Source organism: Mixophyes fleayi, chromosome 3 (assembly GCF_038048845.1).
Source record: "Mixophyes fleayi isolate aMixFle1 chromosome 3, aMixFle1.hap1, whole genome shotgun sequence".
NCBI classification, from domain to species: domain Eukaryota; kingdom Metazoa; phylum Chordata; class Amphibia; order Anura; family Limnodynastidae; genus Mixophyes; species Mixophyes fleayi.
Window position 1 is genome coordinate 63,004,957 of NC_134404.1, and position 24,736 is coordinate 63,029,692.

Sequence of the window (24,736 nt, forward strand, 5' to 3'; positions counted from 1 at the left end):
TACAGGATGGAATTCCACCTTGTCACCACATCTTGCTTCATTTGGTGGCAGGGCAAATTAAATTGCTCTTGCAACTGCTGTAATCTCCTACATGCTGTTGCCGAATGCAAGAAATGTCCAGATATTTTACGGGCCACAGACAGCATCTCCTGCACGTCCCTGTCATTTTTCAGAAAGCTTGGATGCAGGACTAACTCCGGACTAACTCCAATCGCTACTGATGATATTGACGAGGACGTCGTTGTGGGTGTAGATTGCAGACGTCGGGATGTAGGTGAGAGAAGGGTCCTAGCTGATGATGGACTGCTTGTTGTTATTTTTTTACCTTAACTTTTAGATTTTCCCAACACCTTGCCATGAACCCACGTCAAATGGCGTAACATGGATGAGGTTCCTAGATGGTTAAGATCCCTCCCTCGACTGACTATGGCTTTAAAAACACCAGAAATAGCTAGACAACTGTTGTCAGGATTTGGATAAAAATAATTCCACACACATGAGGTGGATTTTTTGTTCTTATGTCCAGGCATGACAATGCCCTTCTTCTTATCACGTGCAAGAACTGCTTCCACTTGTGCTTCCAATGGTGCAGGACTTACACAAACAACATCATCCTCAACAACATCCTCATTAGCGCCCTCGTCGGTTACACAAATATCCCCTTCATCCTTTTGCAATTCCAAGGTTGCATCCTCAATTGGTGTATCACAGGCTACACTCAGGCTGTTCAGGCATACATCTGCAGAAATGCAAAAGGGGCCTTCTTAATGAGTACACTATCAGAATGGTCATAATTACACATAGCACATGGACTCTCCACAGGGATTGGTGTCATCTCTGAATCTGAACATACATTTTCCTCTAATGCCTTACTGTTTTCTTCCAGCTCGTCTTTGACACGTAAAAGAATTTGGGCATTAAAGCGTTGGGGCGTCAATCAGCCCCAGGTCCAGATGCATCTCTCCCTGCTTTGGTGGTTGCTCTAGATGCTGAGAAAGCTTTTGAGTAGCTTGGTCTTTTGTTCAGCAGACTCTGGGAAGCATGGGGAGCCAGGGTTCCTTTTGTAAGGAGATCTTGTCGCTATATCATAACCCAACGGCTTCAGTTTTAGCAAACGGCCTCACATCCACACCCTTTAAAATAAGTAATGGCACTCGTCAGGGCTGCCCCTTATCACCCTTACTCTTTGCCCTGATCATGGAACCCCTAGCAGCTAGAATCAGAAACAACAAGGAGATAACGGGTATTCCTACGAGTTCTAGAGATAATAAGATAGCCCTATATGCTGATAATGTCCTACTCACATTAACTAGACCACACACTTCATTGCTTAACCTCTTTAAAGAAATATCGCTATATAGTTCCTTGTCAAACTACAAAATTAATGTGGACAAGTCAGAAATTTTAGATCTTAATATCCCTCAACATATCACCCAACCACTTAAAACCACTTATAACTTTCGGTGGAAACATAATTAGATCAAATATTTGGGAATATACTTAACTAAGAGTTACTCCTCTCTATATGCGTCCAATTTCCCTAGGTTAATTAATACAATTAGGGGTGACCTAACAAAATGGAACAAATCTCATATTTCCTGGATTGGCAGGATGGCTTCTGTCAAAATGAATGTATTGCCCAGATTACTTTATCTGTGGCAGACACTCCCAATTCAGGTCCCCTTACATGTCCTCCAACATCTTCAGCAAATGCTGTCTAAATTTGTATGGGCAGGTCGTAAGCCTAGAGTGTGAATGCGTATATACTCTCTAAATATCAAACCTCTGGAGGACTGGGCCTCCCAAACATAATAAAGTATTATAGAGCTACACACATGGCACAATGTATCTTATGGCATTCACCCCCTCAATATAGAGTGTGGAGACAGATTGAGGCAGATATATTACAGCTATATTCTCCATATTCCCTTCTCTGGGTGCCATCCCAGCATAGGACCAGACGTCTAGCCCTAAACCCGGCTGCTCGACACCAGGGAGACCTTGACTATTAAAGAATGGTCAAAGGTGAGAACTAACATAGCTAAGTCATCCATATCAGTTAGGATAAAAGAAAACTCTTACAAGATTTTCTACAGGTGGTATTTGGTCCCCTCTCCTCTCCACACTATCTTCCTGGTGTCTAGAGACCGATGTTGGAGAGGCTGCGGTCTGCGGGGTACCGTGTTGCACGTTTGGTGGTGTTGCCCTAAATTGCAACAAATTCATAATCTTATTAACGATATTACACAGGTTGAAATGCCTGAGTCCCCCCTATATTCACTTCTTCCTAGACGGATCCCAGACTCTGGTCGCTTCACGCAAAAACTAATCAATCATATACTAAATGCCTCTGAATGTTTACTTGCCGCCCGCCCTATGGAAAAATACCTCTCCCCCCTCGCTCTCAGACACTATAAATAAAGTATGGTTAATCTACAGGATGGAAAGCTTCACAGCTTTTCTTAAAGACAAACCTGTGAATTTCCAAACAACATGGTCTTCCTGGATGAGTTACTATGACGCTGAGCCTCCCCTGACAACTGTTTGACAAGTCTCTGTCGTTTTGAGTTATATCCCCGCTGGGTTTTAGAAGGTTGTTTACGCATATCAGAAGTGGAAAGGCCTAACTTAATTTGCGCTTCATAAAACTTCCAGGATTAACGCTCTTTTTCCATGTAATCTGATGCATAAAGCAATGAGTAGAACATTCCCCCTCACCCCTTCCCTCCCCTAAAACATTCCCCTCCCTATTGTTTGTCTCCCCCCCTCCCTTTTAAAAACTTAAACAAACAAAATGTTTCCTTTTTACGTATAACATACCTGATTATAGATAATGACTCCAAGCCTTTCTTTTTATTGAGAGTAAACATTTTGGAGTCTTATATGTATACATTATGTTTATATTATCTCTTGGTATGTGTCAAATTCACTGTTTGTTTTGAAAAAACTCTAATAAAATTACCTTTAAAAAAAAAGTATTTGGGCACCACTTTTGGAGTCCGAATGACAAGGTCTTGCTTGGTCACGAATGAGCTTACAAGAAGATGCCTCAGTAACAGTTTCAGATCTCACACTCATAAAGAAAGGCGAAGGTCTCATTCTTTATTTGCCACTGCGTGTGTAGAATGGCATGTTGGTAATTTAATTTTTTTTCTGCTGATAACTTTGCCTGGATTACAGCTCTTTCTTTTCTTGATCAAGCTAAAAGGTGGTTTTTTACATTTTTATTTGCCTGACTTAAATACACTATGTACTTTTATAAAGGCTTTACCAGATGACGTACAGGGATTACTATCATCATAACTTGTGGCAGCAGCTGCTTGGTGCTCCTGCTCTTCTGTGTACTGCTGTGAATCCATTTTGATAACACTGTACACTTTGACTGCAAATTCAGAAGAAAAGACTGCAAGGCCAAGAATTTGAATTTCAGCAATGACATTTAGCAATGGAGCAATGGAGCTGTTCTCTTTGGGTGTATATAACACCGTACACTTTGACTGCAAATTCAGACAAAAGCATGCAAGGCCTAGTATTTGTATTTCAGCAATGGAGTGTAGAGGTGTCCCCGGGAGCCCTGGATCTGGTGCCTGTGAAGAGGGCGTTGGTGAGTATATCTTCTTTCCCGCAGGTCTGGGCAGCGGAGGAAGGATGAGCCAATCAGGGCCTTTCTCCACTGGCCAATCACGACTCACCTCCGGCCATTTGAAAGATTGGCGCCGCAGCGAGCCAATCAGTGCTCGCAGCGGCACCCAGTGATGATGCCGCGCTGGCGAGTATATAAACCGCCAGCTGGCGCCATCTTGGCAGAAAATCGGCAGCGGAGTTAAGAGAGGACGTCGCGGGACATCCGGAGCGGCGGATCAAGAAAAAGAAGACACCGGAAGTGGCAGGGTGCCCTTGTCAGGGCAAGGAGCGACCCTGCCACTGATAATAACCACCGGAGATGTCGGCGGGGATCCTTTGTAAGGGCTGAGAGTGCCTCCGCCCAGATCACTGCTGGAGGTGCCGCACCGAAGAGGAGAAGAGGCGCAGCTGGCTGGAGGTCCTGGAAGACCCGGCGGAAGAAGGCTGTGAGGCAAGTTGAGTATCCTGCGCAGAGCAAGTAAGTATACTCTGCGTTAGGTCGGGCACAAGGCTCGTGGGCACAGTCGGGTGCAAGGCCCATGGCCACAAGACAGGGGCACAAGGCTCAGGGAGCTGGGCACTAGTGCAAAAAAGGGCACAAGGCCCTTGTAGTTAGATAGTCAGGGGGTTATAAGCCCATAGTGTATTAAGGGCACAAGGCCCTTGTAATTAGGCAATGGGCTTGTGCCCATAGGTAGAAAGGCCACAAGGCCTAGTGAGTTAGGGGCTAGTGCCCCTAGGTGACAGGGCACAAGGCCCTAGTTAGTGGCCTAGAGTCCATAAGTAGAAGGGCACAAGGCCCTAGACAGTGGGCTCAGAGCCCAAGGTAGAGAGGGGGCTAAGGCCCATAGGCAGAGCACAAGGCTCTGGAGTCAGATGGGCAGAGAGGCCCAGGGTGAAGGGTATAAGGCCCTGGTTGTGTGCAGTGGCATGATAGCTCTGTGAGAGTAGGGCATGGTCCTGTGTGTGAGCTGAGCACACCAAGAGGTGGAGGATAACAGTAGAACAGAAGACTCCTGTGGTGCTGTAGTAACCGGCTGGTTAGCTAGTAGCTGTGTACTCATGTGATTAGCTTGCCATATACTGTAACATAGTTTTATTCTGTCTGTGCGGCGAGTATTGCTTTATATATTGTATTTTGGTGTGCTGTATATTTGTCTCCAGGTGCAAAACGTCAGGACCCCATTAAAGGTAGGCTCTTGTTTTCTGTTGTTTTCCTGTACTGACCTGTACTCAGGGCCGCCGAGAGGGGGTGGAAGCGGGTACATTTTACCCGGGCCGGGCCTCGCTGCTATTTTTTTCATTTTTTATCTTGCCTTTTTTTTAGATTTATTTGTTTCATTTTCTTTTTTCCCACGGGGGGGGGTTGTGTTAGTCCATTGGTGGCGTGAGCTGTGAGAAATAACAAAAAAAAATAAATCAATACTCTTGGGCTGTTGACCAATGATAATGCGCTGATGAGCTCGCTGTAGAAATTCTGCAGAGAATAATGAGATTGTCGAGGAGTCACATAGGGTTCGGTTGCACCACGCTTGGTTGCCTTGCCGGGCTCTCGTTCAGCGTCTGCTCGTCTCTTAGTAATGGGGGAAGAGGGCGGAGACTCTGGCAGCGTTATTCTGCGTCATTCTGAAGCAGGACACTCCCAGGTCCCCACCAAGGCCAGTATATGAGAGAGGCTATGGGGGTCGTCAGACCTAGGACTATAATATTTTTGTACCTGCTGTAGATGCTCCCATGTAGCATAGAGGTAGATATTCTGTTGCACTACTGTTCTCATGGAACTGCCTGCTTAAGCTTTCGTTTGGAAAAGCATGTTTGTACTTTTAGTTCCACAAGAGGTAGCGAACTACAAACTGCCTAAGGATGCTCGATGTCTTGTTAAGTAGTAACATGTACATAGCTGCCAGGACTTAAAAAAAATTCCCCAGAAAACTCTACCATTGGACAGATACATGTGGGGCACATTTAGATATAGATGTATATAAATCATGTGCATACTACCCCATATATATTTTTGAGCATCATTGATTTGCATCTCCTTACACCTGGAGAGACGTTACTGGGGTGGGCAAGCGTAGGCTGAGTGTAAGGGTGCGTTCACATAATTGTGACACAATTAGATGTGGATGCATTCTCATATACGCCTTTAAAGAAGCATATGTCTTAGAGGTGCTGGAGGGCTTGTGTAAAAGTACACAATGATCACGATGATGTTGACCATCAGCAGCCATATAGCCAGGGCAGCCGAGAGGGGGTGGGAGGGCGGTTACATTTTACCCGGGAAATAGGTATTGCTAGGCTGTTTGCATGAAGGGAAATAGATTTATTTATTAAATGTGAATACTATTATTTTAATGTTTGGGCTGGAGGAAGGCCTAATTATTAATCGTGGGTGCTATTGATTTAACGCTGAGTCTGGCTGTAATTTTCTAAATGTAGCCATTTTTTTCCCAGATAGGTCCTCCAACATTCCAGGATCCAGACAAGCTGCAACTAAAGAAACCAGCAGCCACAGGTGGTGAAAGTGAGAAGAAGAGGTAGGAGAGAGCAGCAGATTGTGTTAAATGTTGTGACTCTAGTAGTGACAATGGCAATTTTTGGTGAGTGTTGTGCCCAATGTAAGGTGCAGGCCAAGAATGAACTCTTTGTGTACACACTGCATTCTTTGTATACTACACTGTGGTGCTAGATGTCTTAAAAGTCAGGAGTGCTGGGACATATGTGACGCTTTGGTGAATTCAGGACCTAGTTATTTTGATGTGCTAGCCATGCCCCAATGGCGAATTGTCACGCCCCCAAATATATGACCACACCCCTGAAAACTTTTGCACCGCCGTCAGGCTAGCCACGCCCCAACGGCACTTCGACACGCCCCTGAAATTATGACCACACCCTCGAAAGTTTTTGCACCGCCTTGCGGCGGCAATTTTTTAGGGCTTACTCGACTATGAGGGGGGGCCCCATGAGTTTGTTGTACCCGGGCCCTGAATTCCTCTTGGCAGCCCTGCCTGTACTGTGGGGACAAATGTAGTTATAAGCTTACACATTGCCAGGGAAAGAACACACGTAGTTTTCCCGTCCCGTAGGTCCCTGGGGTTACGCTGGTTTCCAGAGGTGGTGATCGATTATCTCACTGGCAGTGTGGCACAGCTCAATTGAGTTCCAGGGACAGCCCGTGGTTTTGGTTGAGTGTCCCAGTCCTGCGTTCTGTGCAGGTTCTCTGGTGGTTCCAGGGGTGGGACACGTGTTCCGACCTGGGTGGAGGCAGTTGGGCGGTTCATCGCGCTGACGATCCTCTGTTCCATGTGGCAGTCGAGTCCAGGTTTGTGTGCTGTTCCAGTGAGTCTCTTTCGGGCCTTGTGCAGCCGGTCCTTAGGATTCCGTGGGTGACCCCATAGCAAGAAGACAGTCTTCTTGGTACGACCTGGGTGAGGGTGTTAGGAACAGCCATCCGGAATAGACCGTGAACACCGGCTGGTGTTCCCCCATAGAGTACAGTGAGTAGGTCCCGTTAGTACACCACTCCCAGTTAGTGTTATAGTTGTATATTCTAGTTGCGTTGCCATCCATTAGAGAGCTGTTAGGGTCGGGTCGCCTGTTGTATTAAGTTTAGTGTTGTGGGTGTACATCTTAGCCTCACTGATAGAGTAGAGGGAGGCTGTGTGTTATCTGTTGCCCACAGGTGTCGGGGAGGAGCAGGAGAACAGGACCGGAAGTGGGAGAGTCCCGGTGAATATAACGCTTGATTTTTCCCTTTTGGTTAGGCCCACACGGAGAGATGAGTGGGGTACTTGAGGCGGGACTGTTTCTGGCCTTAAGTGCTCGTAGTCACCTGCGCCTCGGCAAGAGGAAAATCGAGATGGAGGCAAGCGAGCCTGACTAGAGTGTCTTTGCTCATTACCGTGGTCTCGGACAGCCCTTTCCTGGTAGGCACGGCCGTAATTTCTGTCTCTTCCTCAGAGGGACGTGGTTGGAGGCGACAAGGGTTGCGGTTGCTGATCTGCTGGGATAGGACAGCGGCTGGGACATCGGAAGCAGACAGGAGTTTTAAAGGTAAGTTTATCTGTGTGCGTCTGTCCTGTTCCCCGCAGGCATCTACAGGAGCAATGGAGCTCTTCTCTTTGGGTGTATATAACACCGTACACTTTGACTGCAAATTCAGAAGAAAAGCCTGTAAGACCTAGTATTTGTATTTCAGCAATGGAGCAATGGAGCTCTTCTCCTTGGGTGTATATAACACTGTACACTTTGACTGCAAATTCAGAGGAAAAGCCTGCAAGGCCTAGTATTTGTATTTCAGCAATGACAATTATCAATGGAGCAATGGAGCTCTTCTTTTTGGGTGTATATACCACCGTACACATTGACTGCAAATTCAGAAGAAAAGCCTGCAAGGTCTAGTATTTGTATTATTCTGCAATGAGAATTACCAATGGAGCTCTCCTTTATGTGTGTTACCTATATAACACAGTAGAATTTGACTGCAGAATTACACGAACCCTGACAGCACTAGTATTTGTATTTTTCTGCAATGAGAATTACCAACGGAGCTCTCCTTTTTGTGTGTTACCTATATGACACAGTATTATTATTATTATTATTATTATCCTTAATTTGTTAGGCGCCACAAGGCTTCCGCAGCGCTGTACACAGTACAAACAGTAGACTATACAGGGTATAACAGTACAGAACAATAAACAAAAAGTACCAATACTTCAGAAACTCCAGGCAGGCTGATGCAAAAACACGGAGCAGAAGAACAGGTGAGGAGGGAAGAGGGCCCTGCTCATGCGAGCTTACATCCTAAGGGAGGGTTAAACAGACCAGGCACAAGAGGAGCCAGTTGAGACAATGGGAGAGAGGGGAGAAAGAGCAGAGGAGATGGGGGTTAAGTGGATGTTTGGTAGGCTTTAAGAAGGAGGTGAGTTTTGAGTGCACGTTTGAAGGAGCACAGAGTAGGAGAGAGGCGGATGGAGCGAGGGAGGTCATTCCAGTGAAGGGGGTCTGCACGGGAAAAGTCCTGGATTCTGGAATAGGAAGAGGTGATCAGAGTGGAGGAGAGGCGGCGGTCATTGGCCGAGCGCAGGGAGCGGGCGGGAGTGTGCAGTACAATTTGACTGCAGAATTACACCAACCCTGACAGCACTAGTATTTGTATTTTTCTGCTATAGACTGTAGACTTTCTTGAACAGTGCTACCAACTCCTCTTTCAATTCTATCTACTAGGCTGACCAAGTGGTCTACACTCCTTCAAATGGCGCTTTATCGCCGTGGAGGTCGGTATTTATAGATTTCAAACTTCCGAGATCCGAGATCCGACGACATAATGATGATGTTTTGCCTCGTTTTCTATTACGAAAAAGCGCAAAAGTAACGAGTCGACTAGGCTCCATACTCGGATCCCCTAAGTTCGGGTGAGTTCGGTTTTCGAGGAACCGAGTCTGAGCATCTCTAATATATATATATATATATATATATATATATATATATATATATATATATATATAGTTTGCATGCTCTCCAGATGTCTCCAGAGACTGAATGATAGGTTAATTGGCTTTTGATAAAATTAATCTTATAATCTATACCCTGTATAGCCTTCCATTGTTACATTTATTAATTTAATTGTATTTTATATTGTATTAATTTTATGCTTGACTATTTTATTGCTATGGCGGTTGATTCATGAGGCACTTATGTACCACAAGAAAATCTAAAATCAGGCGCTAAACTATGAGAGTTTAAAAATAAACTAAAACAGTGTCTTTACAATCAGCTGCACTCGAAAGACAGGGTACTAAGCACTGAGTATCAAAACAATATTAAAATAAAAGTGCCGATAATAATATCAAACTCTTATTAAAAATTCAAATAACACATTTGCAATAAATCATAATATATATTCTCCTGTGAATTAATTCAGAAGATGACACCACAATAACAGTTCATATCCAGGATTCCTGTAATAAATGCAGAGTAAACAACATAAAAATTCACAATCTTTTTCTGGGATTCAATGTTACCAGTCTGTGAAGTTTTTTTCCAAATCTATCCAGTGGCTCAGAACAGGCTTCTGGGTCAAATTTCTGCCAAGCGTACACCAACGGAAGGTCCGACTAGGATCCTAACCCCCTTAAAACCTGGCCAAGATCCAAGTGGACCACCTTGCATTGCTTTCATCACAAACGGTGCAGGGGAGTCCAAATGCATACCCAGACAAACAAACCAAATCCATCCAGTAGAATGACCAGAACAGGCTCCCCTGGTCAAAGTTCTGGCCAGCGTACATCAACAGGAGGTCTAACTGGGACCTCAACCCATTGGGATGTCTTCTGGGATACAATGTTACCAGTCTGTGAAGTTTTTGTCCAAATCCATCCAGTGGAAGGCTCAAAACAGGCTCCCTGGTCAAAGTTCTACCCGGCATACACCAATGGGAGGTCCAACCGGGACCCTAACCCCCTTAAAACCTGTCCAGGATCCAACTGAACCACCTCACATTGGTTTCATCCCAATCGGTGCAGGGGTGTCTAAGATAGTCGACCACAAACAAACATACAATCAAACAAACGTCTTCATATATATATATATATATATATATATATATATATATATATATATATATATATATCTGACAATATTACCTCCACACTCAATTGGGTTGCTCAGTAAAACTTATACAATCCTAATAATTATACTGACACAGAGAAAAAATAATCTGTACACTACCTATTATTTCCTGTTCTGAAAGTGCCGTCTAGGGGTCATACTTGAGAACAGCTCTTATGCTCATCTCTCTAACTACTTGTAACTATGTCCTCTGGTGGACATTAGAAATAACTATTATTCTGTTACTCAGTATTTCAAACTCACTGCACTTCTGTTTAACATAAAACCATCCTCTTCGACCAAACTGGCATCTACATTATTATACAAATATTTAGTAGAACCTCATTGCTTATCAAGAAAAAAAAGTGCCTCCAAATGCAAAAAAGGGGTTCTCCCAGGAGATATCTAATACCTCACACGCAAAGAAACTGAAAATGCACAGCTCTCCCCTCCATCTTTTCCTGAAACATCTCCAGAATCTTCTATAGAACCCAACTCACTAGCCACCAAAAGCAACCTGCAAGGTAAGATGACTGAATTAGAAACTCATTCACCTCCAACCTTCAAATGTCTGGAGCTCTCACAATTGATATGCTGAACTAGCAAAAAGAACATTATCTGTGGAAAACAAAATATATTTTAACTCAAAACTCCTAAATGAAGCTACGCAAGAAAATGAAATTTTTTAAAAATTGAGAATGGATAATATTAAGTTACAGTGATATACCTTTACACTTCCAAACACTGAGCCTAGCTGGACTGTTATTTCTGTAATCTGACCAATATACTCTACCCCAACTATAGGCTCAACAGCAGTGATCAATCCAGCAGTGATCACTTTATTTGATGTTCATTGATCCCACTATTTCCCAAATACTTGCCTTAACTCTCTTTCAACCCTCCTGAGTGCTCTTTTCTAGAGACACACAGCTCTAGGTCTAACTATTGACACATATCCCCTCAACTGATTGTTCTAGTATTCCCACCTTGAAGCAACCAATGGTCGCTACCAAGAGCCTTAACACCCCCAAAACAGGTCCCTCTAACATAGCACAATTAAGAAACAATCTACAAAAAAAATGGACTGGCCATCATGAACTGTAAAATAGTGCCCTTCCAGGTCTCTCTAAACTGGACCATGAGGGCTGTTTCATTATACTTGTGGGAAAGGTATAATAATTGCATTAGCTAATGTCTAGTTCCTAACTCTGGCCAAGTAGGTTTCTAATAAATATTTTGTTGCAGAATTCCATAAGTTACAAAAGGTCATTCTCTTAGTGGGAGGGGATGTTAACACTTTACTTTCAGCAGACCTAGGCAGATTGGACCCTAGGCATATGGCTGGGGCTGTTTTATTTGACTCATGTAGGGCAGCTAACCCAACGTCCATCAAAAGATTACACATTCTTTTGAGTCCTTTCATATTCTTTTCATAATTTTGACATTACATGCTTTGAGGGAATCATTTGAACTTTGGCAAACTTTACTTAAAATCCCAAAATGAAGAGAACTTATATGTTTCCAAATACAAGAATACTTTGACTTAAATTTAACTCCAGACACTCATGTCTCCACTGTACTTGAAAGCCAAAAATCAGTTTTCAGATGTGCAATTATCAAAACTTATAACTAGACTCTATTGGTTACAACACCTTGAGCAGACACCTAAATGTAATCATTGAATGTATTTCATTTTCAAACTAAGAGGAGAAATTCAGTTAATGTCAGCAAAAAAAACCTCAAAACAATCCCTGATTGCTCAATCAGACATTCTACAAAAAAGTAGCAAGGCAAGTACAATGCTGGCAAGAAATAGCCGCACAAGCCATCATAGCCACTCCAAAATAATCGTGGTTCTGGATTCTGGAATGGGAAGAGGTGATCAGAGTGGAGGAGAGGCGGCGGTCATTGGCCGAGCGCAGGGAGCGGGCGGGAGTGTGCAGTACAATTTGACTGCAGAATTACACCAACCCTGACAGCACTAGTATTTGTATTTTTCTGCTATGAGAATTAGCAATGGAGCTCTCCTGAATGTCACTGTAGACTTTCTTGAACAGTGCTACCCACTCCTCTTTCAATTCTATCTACTAGGCTGACCAAGTGGTCTACACTCCTTCAAATGGTGCTGGATCGCCGTGGAGGTCGGTATTTATGGCTGGGGCTGTTTTATTGAACTCATGTAGGGCAGCTAACCCAACGTCCATCAAAAGATTACACATTCTTTTGAGTCCTTTCATATTCTTTTCATAATTTTGACATTACATGCTTTGAGGGAATCATTTGACCTTTTGCAAACCTTACTTAAAATCCCAAAATGAAGAGAACTTATATGTTTCCAAATACAAGAATACTTTGACTTAAATTTAACTCCAGACACTCATGTCTCCTCTGTACTTGAAAGCCAAAAATCAGTTTTCAGATGTGCAATTATCAAAACTTATAACTAGACTCTATTGGTTACAACACCTTGAGCAGACACCTAAATGTAATCATTGAATGTATTTCATTTTCAAACTAAGAGGAGAAATTCAGTTAATGTCAGCAAAAAAAAACTCAAAACAATCCCTGATTGCTCAATCAGACATTCTACAAAAAAGTAGCAAGGCAAGTACAATGCTGGCAAGAAATAGCCGCACAAGCCGTCATGGCCACTCCAAAATAATACAGTTGTAAGCTTAACACAGATATAATAGAAGAGGAGGTTATTATCATTGTTATCGTAGATTTGTAATGAGCCACAGTAGGGGAAACAGGAAATACAGAAACATGGTAGACAAAATAAATGCAGACATGAAACAAAGGATAGGAAGGGCCCAGCTTATGAGAGAGCTCACTTTCTAATTACTATCAAATAATTCTAATACAATCAAATACCAGAAATCCTCCAAGGCCCTGGCCATGATGGCTTCACAATGTCCTACTAGAAAACCTTTGTATATATTAGATTTCATACTTGGCCATGAATATCAAATGTATTTGAGAGGAGGGAAATTCCACCCTGACTCCACCAGATCCAATCTTATTGTAATACCCAAACTTAACAATGACCCAACCAAATGTGCCAGCTATATGTCTATTTGCCTGATAAGCACAGACATCAAGGTTTTTTCAAAAGGTTTGGCAAACAGGCTCAATATGTACCTAACTTATTTGATTGACCCAGATTAATTTGGCTTTGTTTCCACTCGATAGGTCCTTGATAATGCTTGGAAAATAATAAGTACTATTCCCTATATTAACAAATTAAAATCTCATCAAATTGTTCTGGCTCTTGACCCTATCCTTACATGACTCTGTATTCACTTTTTTTCTGTTTTTATTTTGTATAGTTGCAGATTACAGGTTCCAGTTGTCTGATATTTTAGACAATTTTTTTACATTACTTATGTTACATACCATGTTCATAACTACTGATTTCTCTTCAAATGTTATCTATCCTCTGTCTACTACCTATTGTTATAAAAGAAGAGTTAAAAAATGAAATCTCAGGATTATAATACCATGAAATTCTGGACAGTTGACAGGTATGTATGGCAGCCACCCAACAGTATATATAATATCACACAGTATTAGTTGATAGCCCCCATTCTACTTTTGGAATCACGCATATGCGTTTCCCAAATTCTAACCTCTAATATCGTGAATGCTACAATATAAGTACATATGTAATAGTTTCTAATGCTTTAGATTAATTCTAACACAAAGGTCCCTGAACTACAGTGCACAGTCATGACGGTGAGCATGATGGTGAGCATACTGTGGGACATTCAGCATGTTACTAAAGAAATGCGGGTGGCCAAAATACTGGATGTGTCTAGGCTAAATAGTGTAATGCTAGTGTGAAAGTACACACTAAAGTTTAAAGTTTAAATAACATTAGCTTATTAACCTCTATTGTAAATTTACACTACAGTCACATACCCATGCATACAATAAGAGGAGTGGCTCCATGCTGTTACCAATACACAGGAACCAGCGCAGGCTTAACAAATGTGTGCTTCTCTTCATCTTACTTTAGTGATGTACCAGGACTGCTTTGCTGAATATTTAATATATATGTACATTATACAATCCGCCACAGACAAGAGGTTGTCCTGTCCTGTGCATTATGATGACTATAATGGTGTTGACATGAATGAATGTTATGGAGTGTATGAGAGATGGATATGATACAAAGCATATGATTTTAAAACCGATTAGTAGCGCTCAATAATCTGTTAATCCTGTACGTTCAGTAGGAGGGTCCACCCACAGTTATCAAAGTTCTATGATGGAATAAATAAGTGAAGGTAACACACATATACTTATGATGGTGATGTCTCAAGCTATTTATGTTACCTGCACATGTGCTGAAACAATGAGGTATATCCACCACATACTCCCTTTCTTGTACGGAATATGACATCTGGGTCAGTAGATATTAGAGCTGGATTTTTATATGCTTGAATATCGTACTCTGCATTGGAAGAAATATCCCAGAATTAAATAATGACCTTTGGGTGCTATGAAACTCACAGAAACAAATGCTGGTGGCTATACATACACAGCTATTATTTAAATACACAAATATGTATGAAAAGGTTCTAGTTTTCTATTACAGTTGAAGATATCTGAGATTATTTGGAGTTGGGGTGGGATGTTTTGAAGTCATAGACACCACAATTCCTCCTCGTGTAGATTACTGTGGTGTTTACTGCATGACACAAATGGGGTAAATTGCAACAGCGACAAGGCCTTTATGTACAGCTAGGGCTGTTCCTTACCATATAAGCATAAAGGCACATACATGGGGTAACACTGTTCATGGGGCAGCATAGACATAGTGTTGGTAATTCTCTTCTTCTTTTTTTTTTTTTTGCTACTAGGGCTTTACCAGATAGGTTTATCAGTAGAAATAATAGATACAGCGGCATGAGAAAGCAGAGTGTATTCACTTGCATTATACATATAGTCCCGTATAAAACCCTGTATTCAGTGAATTTTCTATTTACCAACCTCTTAACACAATTCAGAAACTTTGTTGTTATATACATGTAAAAGGAGATTGATTTCACACAAGTGAAGGGAACTCTCCTCTTTATTTAGATTTTCGGATATATTCTCATCTATTTTCCTGATGGGGTGCATTTCCAACAGATAAAGCTATTTTTATTTAAAGACCGAGGTTGAACACAGAAAGAGATAAAAGGCACTCCAGTCTACAAATTCAGTATTCCTTGTAATTAAAAATGGCCATTTAATTCATCAATATTTAAAATCTATATATTTACTCTAAGTATTTTTCTTGCGAAATATTAAAAATAAAATAGAAAAACATAAAGTAAGAAATAAAGAAATACAATGTTAAAAATACATAAATCCTTATGATGAAGCCAGACTTATATAGAAAGAGAAAAGGATCAGCTAACACCTCTATTTCATGAATCGTATAAAAGTTCTTGTTTTGAGCTATATCACAGATACAGTTTGGTATGTGTACACTCAATCTTATATTTATCTTGTATTTTCAAAGCATATTGTCCTTTAAATGAAAAGAACAAAAAAATATACACATCCTCCTCACCAATTCTGTTTGGGTGTCATATATTTATCCTATAAATCTCTAATATTTACAGTATGCATTATTCCTAGTCTATTATTGTTTTTCTATTATTTTCCAGAGGGAGGGCATTAATTTATATCCTCGTTATGTATTTTCACTTGGTATCATTGTCATTTATATATATTTGTGCCTTCTGTGATTTTAACTCTTAATCAGGAAGAATTCTTTGCTATACTATATGACTTACTTATGAATTAGTACGGTATTTATATATCCCACCCTAGCAAATTCCTAGGAGACTATTAAATCATCCACCTAATATATTAAAAATTGCAAACCACATCTCTTTCCTCTACTTCAAAAACATGTAATTATCATGAAAGTATGGTTTTACTCATAGGGGATAGTATTTGTCAGCCAACATAATCCATTTACCGGATATATTCCTATTTTTCTTGTAACTGTTTATAATATATTTCTATTGTTAATCTCCATAACGGATATTGTAGGTATATTTCTCTCCCTAAGCCCGGTAAGTATTACTTGGACTGATATTTACAAACAAGTAAATGTTGTGTCACCTTAATTTGCTGAAGGAGACATTAGAGTTCTCTCCCTCTTATAAGATGTATGGCTTCGTTAGCCTCCTATGCAGTGGTCGAGTGGAAACTTAGAAGTGGTGGTTTGAAAACTTTGAAGTGGAGGTATGAAAACTTAGAATGGCGGTATGAAAACTTAGAAGTGGAGGTATTCAACCTCGGTCTTTAAGTAAAAATACACTTTGTTGTTAGACAATTAAATCAGTTGTTTGCTGAACATACATACATATATATAGACAGAGGACATCTACGAAGAGAAGCCAAAGCGCACTGCAATACTTCTTGATCAATGTGCTCATCTCAACTTCCACACATACAGAAAAAGGATAACACATGATAATATAGGTGTATCTTTCAGTTCCACAGCACATGGGCCAGTCTTGATGTGACAGCTAAGTATCGCGCAGCTGCTCCAACAATAATTTTTTGTTTAAATGTGGAAATCAGTAATTTGTTTATTGACACAATAAGCAGTGATAAAAACATTAAATAATATTTAACATTGGTGGCCAAATAGAAACCCCTTCACTGGCAGCCTGACACTGCCAGTGAATGGAAGCTCTGACACTGTGTGGCTATTGCACAATGCGTGGCTAATTTCCCAAGGACTCCATTAAAAAGGTGAGCTAACACCATCTTGAGATGGCGGTAGTATTTTGAGCTTTTCTTTCCACTGATTGTTAAATTGCTTCACATCACAATCCACATAGAATTCTATGGGGACTGCAGTGACCAGTGTTAAATAGGTTAAGGCCAGAGTAATCTGATTTTCCTGCTTTAATTGCTGGATATATTAAAAGAAGAGCTGTGATGGCCTAAGCAGCTGTTTTCTCCATATTTTGGGTAATCACAAGCTTAGTAAATAGACCCCTAACTGTTCTCAAATTCTTAAATACATGATATGTGTCATATTAACAATCCAAAGTTTCAGCCTATAAAGCCTCCATCAGTGTTCAGCTGAAATGTTGTACTTAAAAAAATCAAATATAGCTGACTAGTTTTAATATGTTGGAAATGAAATAAAACTATTTTACTAGCTTGACATAAGACATTATTATATTAGACCTACCTATATGATAACATATCCATATCCAGATAACTCTTGTTTTCTTCAAGTCTGTGTTAGCATCATGTATAAGTTCCTTCACTAACTGTTCCAGTGTTCCTTTGGTGTCATGCTGTTATGGAGCATACAAATAAGTACAATCAGGAATAATCACAATATAAGATGTAAACCTTTCTTATTGCAAAATATAAAACGTTGAATCAAGAATTGTCTACTTAATCCTGTGTTCCAAAAAATGGAAAATACTTCAATTACATTTGCACCATTGATGAATTCAACTATTTGTGTTTACAGGACCAAGGCCAGATTAAGGTCCACATGGACCTGGGGGGCTGAAGATTATTAAGGGCCTATTGTGAGAAGTGCTGTCCCGCCGGAGGAGTGGCCAGTGAGGTGTGGGTGTGGCCAGTTGTGTGTTGGCATGATCAGCACCATGGAGGTCATTGCTTGTACTTCCCTCCAACCACTTACATGCTCCCTTATATAAAGAGTGCACCACTAACTGGTTCACACAGCATTTATGTAAAGTGAAGAATGGCAATGCATATTGGTTATACTTTTGATGTTGTGAAAGATGTCAGCGGTGTTAAATGGATGCAAAGTCACAAACTTAAACCGGTTGCTGTTTATTGAACTTGGTGACACATAGATTTGATGCAGGTACTCACAGTTGGAAGACAGTTGTGTAGTACAGCAGACAGGTTCATACAGTTTATGCATTATACACTCTTATGTAGTTTACTGTATTCAGGTACATATATACAGATGCAAGCACTCTAGTATGCTGCACGTCAGCATAGCAGTGTATTCTGTGGGTACAGGCTCCTATTATATCTGGGGAGCTCCAGTCACTGACTGGGAGCTTTAAGGGACTAATGTTAGGTAGAGGACACAGCTACTGATGCTGCATCTTGTCCATACAAAGTCTCAATGGACGTGAAAAAGCCGAACTTCTGGTTTCGGCTGTCCTCGCATGCGCAGTAGCGCATTTCAGACATTCTGTCTCCGTCCCACTTCCGGTCTCACTAAACCACCGGGGAGACGGCAGGCATAATAGGAGACGGAACATAGTGCTACCATTCTAACAATATGTCCCAGCTGTCCCTCATGCCGGGCCAAGCTCCTGATTTTTCAGGATAGTCCCCTCTAATCAGGACTATCCTGATGAAATTGTGATAGTTGAGATTTACATGTTATTTTATTGACCATTGAAGACAAAAATACAAACAATGGTTGATTAATAAATAAAAGAAATAAAACCTGAATCTGTGTATAAATAAATATAAAACACTGTCTATGGTATGTGTATGTATATATATATATATATATATATATATATATATATATATATATATATATATATATATTGTGGCAAGAGCCCGCTACTGCTAAAGCACACAAGAACAACTTCTTCTTTTTATCCAGCTTTATTGTCAGGATGGTTAAAATGTATTTGACACCATATGAATTTCACAGCAAATATGGAGACCCTAAACGCTAGCTAGACATAGACCAGCTCTCTCAAGACCAGCCAGCTTTCCCAGCGTTGGTCTCACTGAACAAATGATACAAACAATCTTTTATACCTGATACTCCTCCCCCAGTCTTAGCTTGATGGGCAGGTGACACACCCACCTTCTCTTTAAGGAGGAAACTCCCATCAGTGCTTCTGTTTGCACTAACAGACACACCCTGTCTGTTTGCTGAGAGGAAGGAGCTTTCAAATTATGTAAGTTAACCAAACTTTAAACTACACATAAGTCTTTACCTGGTTTAACCTCAATCTAGGTTCATAACTGTGCCAATGTTTTATTCTGCTTGTATGCTTTCTCTGCATCTTGTCAGATAAATGCCTCCCTTTGTTACAATATATAAATATAAATATATATATATATATATATATATATATATATATATATATATATATATTATCATGTAGATGTAGATCTAAGAGGGCAGGAGGGAGAGTATTTTGATATGAGATTTTTTCTGGAGGACACAGGGAGTCAGTGTTGGGATTTGCAAAGTGGTGCAGCAGATCTGGAGCTGTGAAAGAGGAAGATCAGTCTTGCAGCAGTATTTAGGATGGTTTGAAGTGTGGATATATGGGTATCAGGAATGCCAGATAGCAGAATGTTGCAATAGTCAAGATGGGAGATGATGAGAGAATGGATAAGAAATTTTGGTAGCATGTTGGGTTAGAAAAGGGCGATTTCTGGCAATGTTTTTTTTTTTACTGGACTGGGAGAGAGTCTAAATGTAAGGAATAAAGCAGAGGGCGGAGTCAAGTTTGAAGGCAGCGGTCTTTGGAGAATGAAGAAGTTGTGGTGTTATTGACAGTGAGAGAGATCCGAGGGTAGGTGGTGACTCTGGCAGGGGGGAAAATAATAAGCTCTCTTTTGGACATGTTGAGCTTTAGGTAGCATTGGGACATCCATGTGGATATATCAGTAAGACATTTGGTTACACATGATAGTACACAAGGAGAGAGGTCAGGGGAAGAGATATAGATTTGGGAGTCATTAGCGTAGAGGTGGTTTCGAGAGTCGAATGAGTGAATTTGTGCCCCAAGAGAAGAGGTGTACAATGAAAAGAGGGCCAAGAACAGAGCCTTGTGGGACCCCAACAGATAGTGCGAGTGCAGGGGAGGATGTGCCAGAGGTAGAACAGTACAGGAGCGGTTTGATAGGTAGAAAGTGAACCAGGAAAAAACTGTATCATGAAGGCCAATGGAGTGAAGGGTGTGTAGGAGAAGAGGGTGATCAACAGTATCAAAAGCAGCAGAGAGGTCCAGGAGAATGAGTATGGAGAAATTGCCATTAGATTTTGCAGTAAGCAGATCATTGGTCACTTTTGTGAGAGCAGTTTCAGTGGAATGTTGGGGGCAGAAGCCTGACTGCAGAGAGTCAAGAATGGAATGTGAGGAGAGAAATTGAAACAGACGTTTGTACACAAATCGCTCAAGTAGTTTGGAGGCAAAGGGGAGGAGAGAAATAGGACGGTAGTTGGATAGAGAGGCTGGATCGAGAGATGGTTTCTTTAGAATAGGTGAGATGAGCATATGTTTAAAAGAGAATGGAAATGTGCCAGTGGAGAGAGACAGGTTGAAGAGGTGAGTTAGAGGTGGGCATGCGGTGGAGGAGAGGGAGCAGAGTAGTTGGAAGGGAATAGGGTCCAGTGAACAGGTTGAGATGATAAGATGAGAGCAGAGACTTATACACATATAGACATTCACATTGTCCACTTTATTAGCTATACCTGCACACCTGCTAGTTAATGCAAGTATCAGACAATCATGTGGCAGAAACTCAATGCATAAAAGCATGTGTGCATGGTTAAAATATACCAGAATGGAGAAGAAATGTGATATACGTGACTTTACTATGGAATGATTGTTGGTGGTGGACGGTTTGTTTAACTGTCTCAGAATTCCATGAATCATATATTCCCTGTTGTCACATGTATCACATACCCCCTGTTGTCACATAGCCCCTGTTGTCACATATCCCTTGGTGTCACATATCCCTGTTGTCACATATATCACATATCCTCTGTTGTCACATATCCTTGTTGTCACATATCACCTGTTGCCACATATACCTTGTTGTCACATATCCCCTGTTGAGTCTGTAGTCCTATATCCCCTGTTGGGCCTGTTTTCACAAATCTCCTGGTGTTACATATCCCCTGTTTTTACATGTATTACATATCCCTTGTTGTCATCTATCCCTGGTGTCACATATCCCCTGTTGTCACCTATGCCTGGTGTCACATACCCCTGTTGTCACATATCCTGTAATCACATATCCCAAGTTAAAAATAAATTGTTCCTACCTGTTGTGTTAAGCGCTGCTGACCTCCGTCTGGGACTGGGTGGAAGTTGGTACAACAGTTACACTCTCGTGAGAGCCTCTGTACGTGCAGACGCCACCCCATTCAGAAACAGGCAGCCTTGTGATTGGCTGCCTGCTGATATCAAATAATGGGGCCACCTTCGTAGCAACCAGGGAAGCCAACAGCGGGCAGTCCACATCACCACCCCGCACCGCTCATTGTCCTGACCCCCTACCACGTTGCCCCATCAGGCTCATTGTTTATCTAGCCCTGTACTGGACAATTTGCTGTATTTTTCCGTGAATATATTCCACCCCGACCCCAAGGGCCAACCTTTACAAATACATGGCCCTGCGCAACATCTATTGTGTGCCTGACTACCCATAGAGCAGCCAGAGCTTTTGATATTGTAGTTGTCCCCTCTTATCTCCTCTCATAGTTTTTTTTCCCCCTAAATGGCTCTCACTTAGATCCCCATGGTTCTCTCTCAATCGTTTCTCTTAACTTTTCCATGTTATTTGCTTTTTCCTCTCCCCATTCTCTTTGGCTCTCTTCCCTCCACCAACCCCTCCTTTTCTCTCTCACCCTGGTTCTGTCTTCTTAACTCCTCACAGTTTCTCTCTCTCCCTGGTTCTCTCTCCTCACCATTCTTATCTGACTCTCTCACCTCTCCAAATCTCTCTGGTTCCCTCTGGATCTCTCTTCTCTCCTGCGCTCTTTGGTTCTCTCTCTAACCCCCTACTCTCTAGTTCTCTCTCCTCTGCCCCTCCCCCTTGAGCAGCTCTTTAACCTTAACGGCTCTTCTCCTCTGGAAATCAGAACCATGTCTTCCCTTTAAGCATTGTGTAGGAATGATGGATTGATGCATAAAGAGAAAGACATGGCTCTGTTTTTCTTTTTATTATAGTGGGTCTGTGGTATTACCAAATACCAGAGATGCCCTACGGCTGATAGGGCCTCCAGGCCCTCTGTTTGGGCATCCACTTAAAACTGGCCCTGCTTCTAGCATAATTAACTAAGAGTGATTTCTCATCACCACAATCCTAGACTAAGAATAGTCACTTTGTACCTTTGAAGCAAAATCATCCAATTTCTCAAACGCCTTTAGATCTATTGTTAGAGACTTCTTATTAGATCCGTCCCAGGGATAATCTATGTAGTAAGAGGATATAGTAATTTCATTACTGAAAACATCATTAAGCAGTAATATTTGCCATTCATAATTAGTAGACTTCATCTTACGGGTTTGTGTAATTAATTATTTAAAAACTGGATATAGACTTGCCAGTGCCAGACTAAGCTTAATTTAGTTGAAAATAAGTTTAGTTAAGACTGATTAAATTAAATACATCAATTTTACCCCAACAAATGTCAGCATCAATCTTTCAATCAGGGTGGAGAAATAATATTGCAATAAGAAAGGATTGGAAGAGAAAAGGAAATTCAAAATTTACCACCTATTTTGTAGTGTGAAACATAATACTTAAAAACCAAGTGGGAATTTAATAAAGTAAAATATGTAAGTAAGAAGTATCCAGAATGTGGATTCTGAATGATAGGGAGGTTTTCTGTGCAATGGATCGGGTGCTTCTGCAATTGAAAGGTCATTGTGCAAAAGGAGAGTTTTCATTGGCCAATATATTTTAAGGGTTTAGGATGAGGCTGCATTATACACTGGGAAGTAGAGGGTGTGAATGCGAGTGAAGATTAGTAAACTGATCTTTTTTAAAAAAAATCCTACAGATATTTAATATAAACAGTCTGGTGAGTGTTTTCCTTTAGTTATTTGTACTTTTATTATAGCTTCTTCATTACATTCTAGTCCAGACTTTTAGACTTTAACTCATTCTGAATATTAGAGTATCTGATGTTGTAATTGGTAATGTATTACTCTACAAGTTTTTATACTTTATATACTTTTTTTTATATAGTTTTGTTTAGCACACTAATTTGAAAGTTTTTTTTATCTTAATACTTAATTAATATAGTGTATTTTCCAAATTAATTATTTCTATTTACTTATTTTTGTACTAAAAAAAAAAACTATGTGTAGATATTGTGTAGTATACTGGTTTAAAATTGACTCATGAATATATTATACAGAATTGGGTACTCTAGAATTCGTGTTATAGTGTGAACCTTAAGGATTGTCGTCTAATATATTCTATCAGAAGAAAAATGGGCTGTATGAAATGTTCTAATATATTATAAACATCACTTTAAAATTACCATGCTACATCAGTTAAATGGTAATCAAGACCAGTGGCATTAGCATTGCTATTGAGAGTTAGGCGATTACAGTAATGCACATAAAAATAAAGAATGTTTCACTAAGTGTGCTCTTACTGAATTTTTCAGCAGTTTTATAGCTCTCATCGCGATCTGAAACTGAAAAAAACATTGTCATGTTAAATATAACTCATATATTCATATACTCTTCAGACGTTCACTTTACATAATTCAGTATGAGATTTCTCTCTTTTATCATATCTTACCGTACATGATCTTGAGGTCCAGGTTTATATTTTTGCTTTTATATTTTTGTACACTTTTTCTCTGTCAAACAATTTCCACTCTGCGTTTCTATATTTATCCATGACACACATTCATTACACATAAAATAAATACACTAATTCAACCTTTTAAGATTTCCTAGAGACAATATGCAAGTAGGCCAGTACTGTAATGGTACAACATTTTTTCATAATGAATACTTTGCAAAGAACCCAAAGAAATGTGTCTTCATTTATTGCAAATAGGCCAATGTTCTTCGGTGGAGTAGACTTATGAGTAATGCCAGTACTTTTAGCTACTGCCTTAGAGAGTGGGTTTTTAGAACATGACTCATGTGTGCTGAAACAAGAATTTACAACTATCTGAGCAAGAATGACACACTACATCACAGGACCCTACTGCACTGCTTTCCATATTTCAGGTACCTATACATTTTCCAAACAGGTCCCAACATTCCAGGATCAATAAAATAATCCAGTAAAAGGCTGTGAAAGTTGCAATAACAGGTAGGTGAGAGCAACACCATTTTAATACATAAAGTGTCATTTTTAAAGAGGCACAGCCATACCCCATGTCGGTCACACCCCCATCACTATGTGGCCATGCCTTCTTCAATGCCGCCACTGTGTGATGACACACATCCCTTCTTGGAAAGTTGTTGTACCCAGGGCCACAAACCCCTCTAGGTGGCCCAGGGTGGGGGGAGGGGGTTGCTTACAAAATACTGGTCCCAGGCAAGTTGACCCTCCAAAACCTCCCAGCCCTGACAACTGCTAGCATCGGACCGGACCTGTGCAGAATGGAGTATACCCCCTGGTGCCTGGTTCTGCTCCGGATGGAGTGTCATAATTAAAGCTATATACTGCTCACACAGGTCTTCACAGCACTATGATTGCATGGCCTGAATACAGAAGCAATGCACCAAATGCAGTTGGAAGCAGGATGGCG

The 24,736-nt window shown here is 40.8% G+C and overlaps 1 protein-coding gene across 1 annotated transcript in view; it reads right to left on the bottom strand.

Moving 5' to 3' along the window:
• Window positions 1-22,511, bottom strand: part of LOC142143127 (kyphoscoliosis peptidase-like) — a 43,029-nt gene extending 20,518 nt beyond the window's left edge. Inside the window, exons 1-3 of the mRNA XM_075200840.1 lie at window positions 22,344-22,511; window positions 17,444-17,552; window positions 14,572-14,689 (exon numbers count right to left, since the gene is read on the bottom strand). Coding sequence (XP_075056941.1) covers window positions 14,572-14,689; window positions 17,444-17,552; window positions 22,344-22,511 — 395 coding nt within the window. The remainder of the gene's footprint in view (window positions 1-14,571; window positions 14,690-17,443; window positions 17,553-22,343) is intronic.
• Window positions 22,512-24,736: the final 2,225 nt, after the last annotated feature.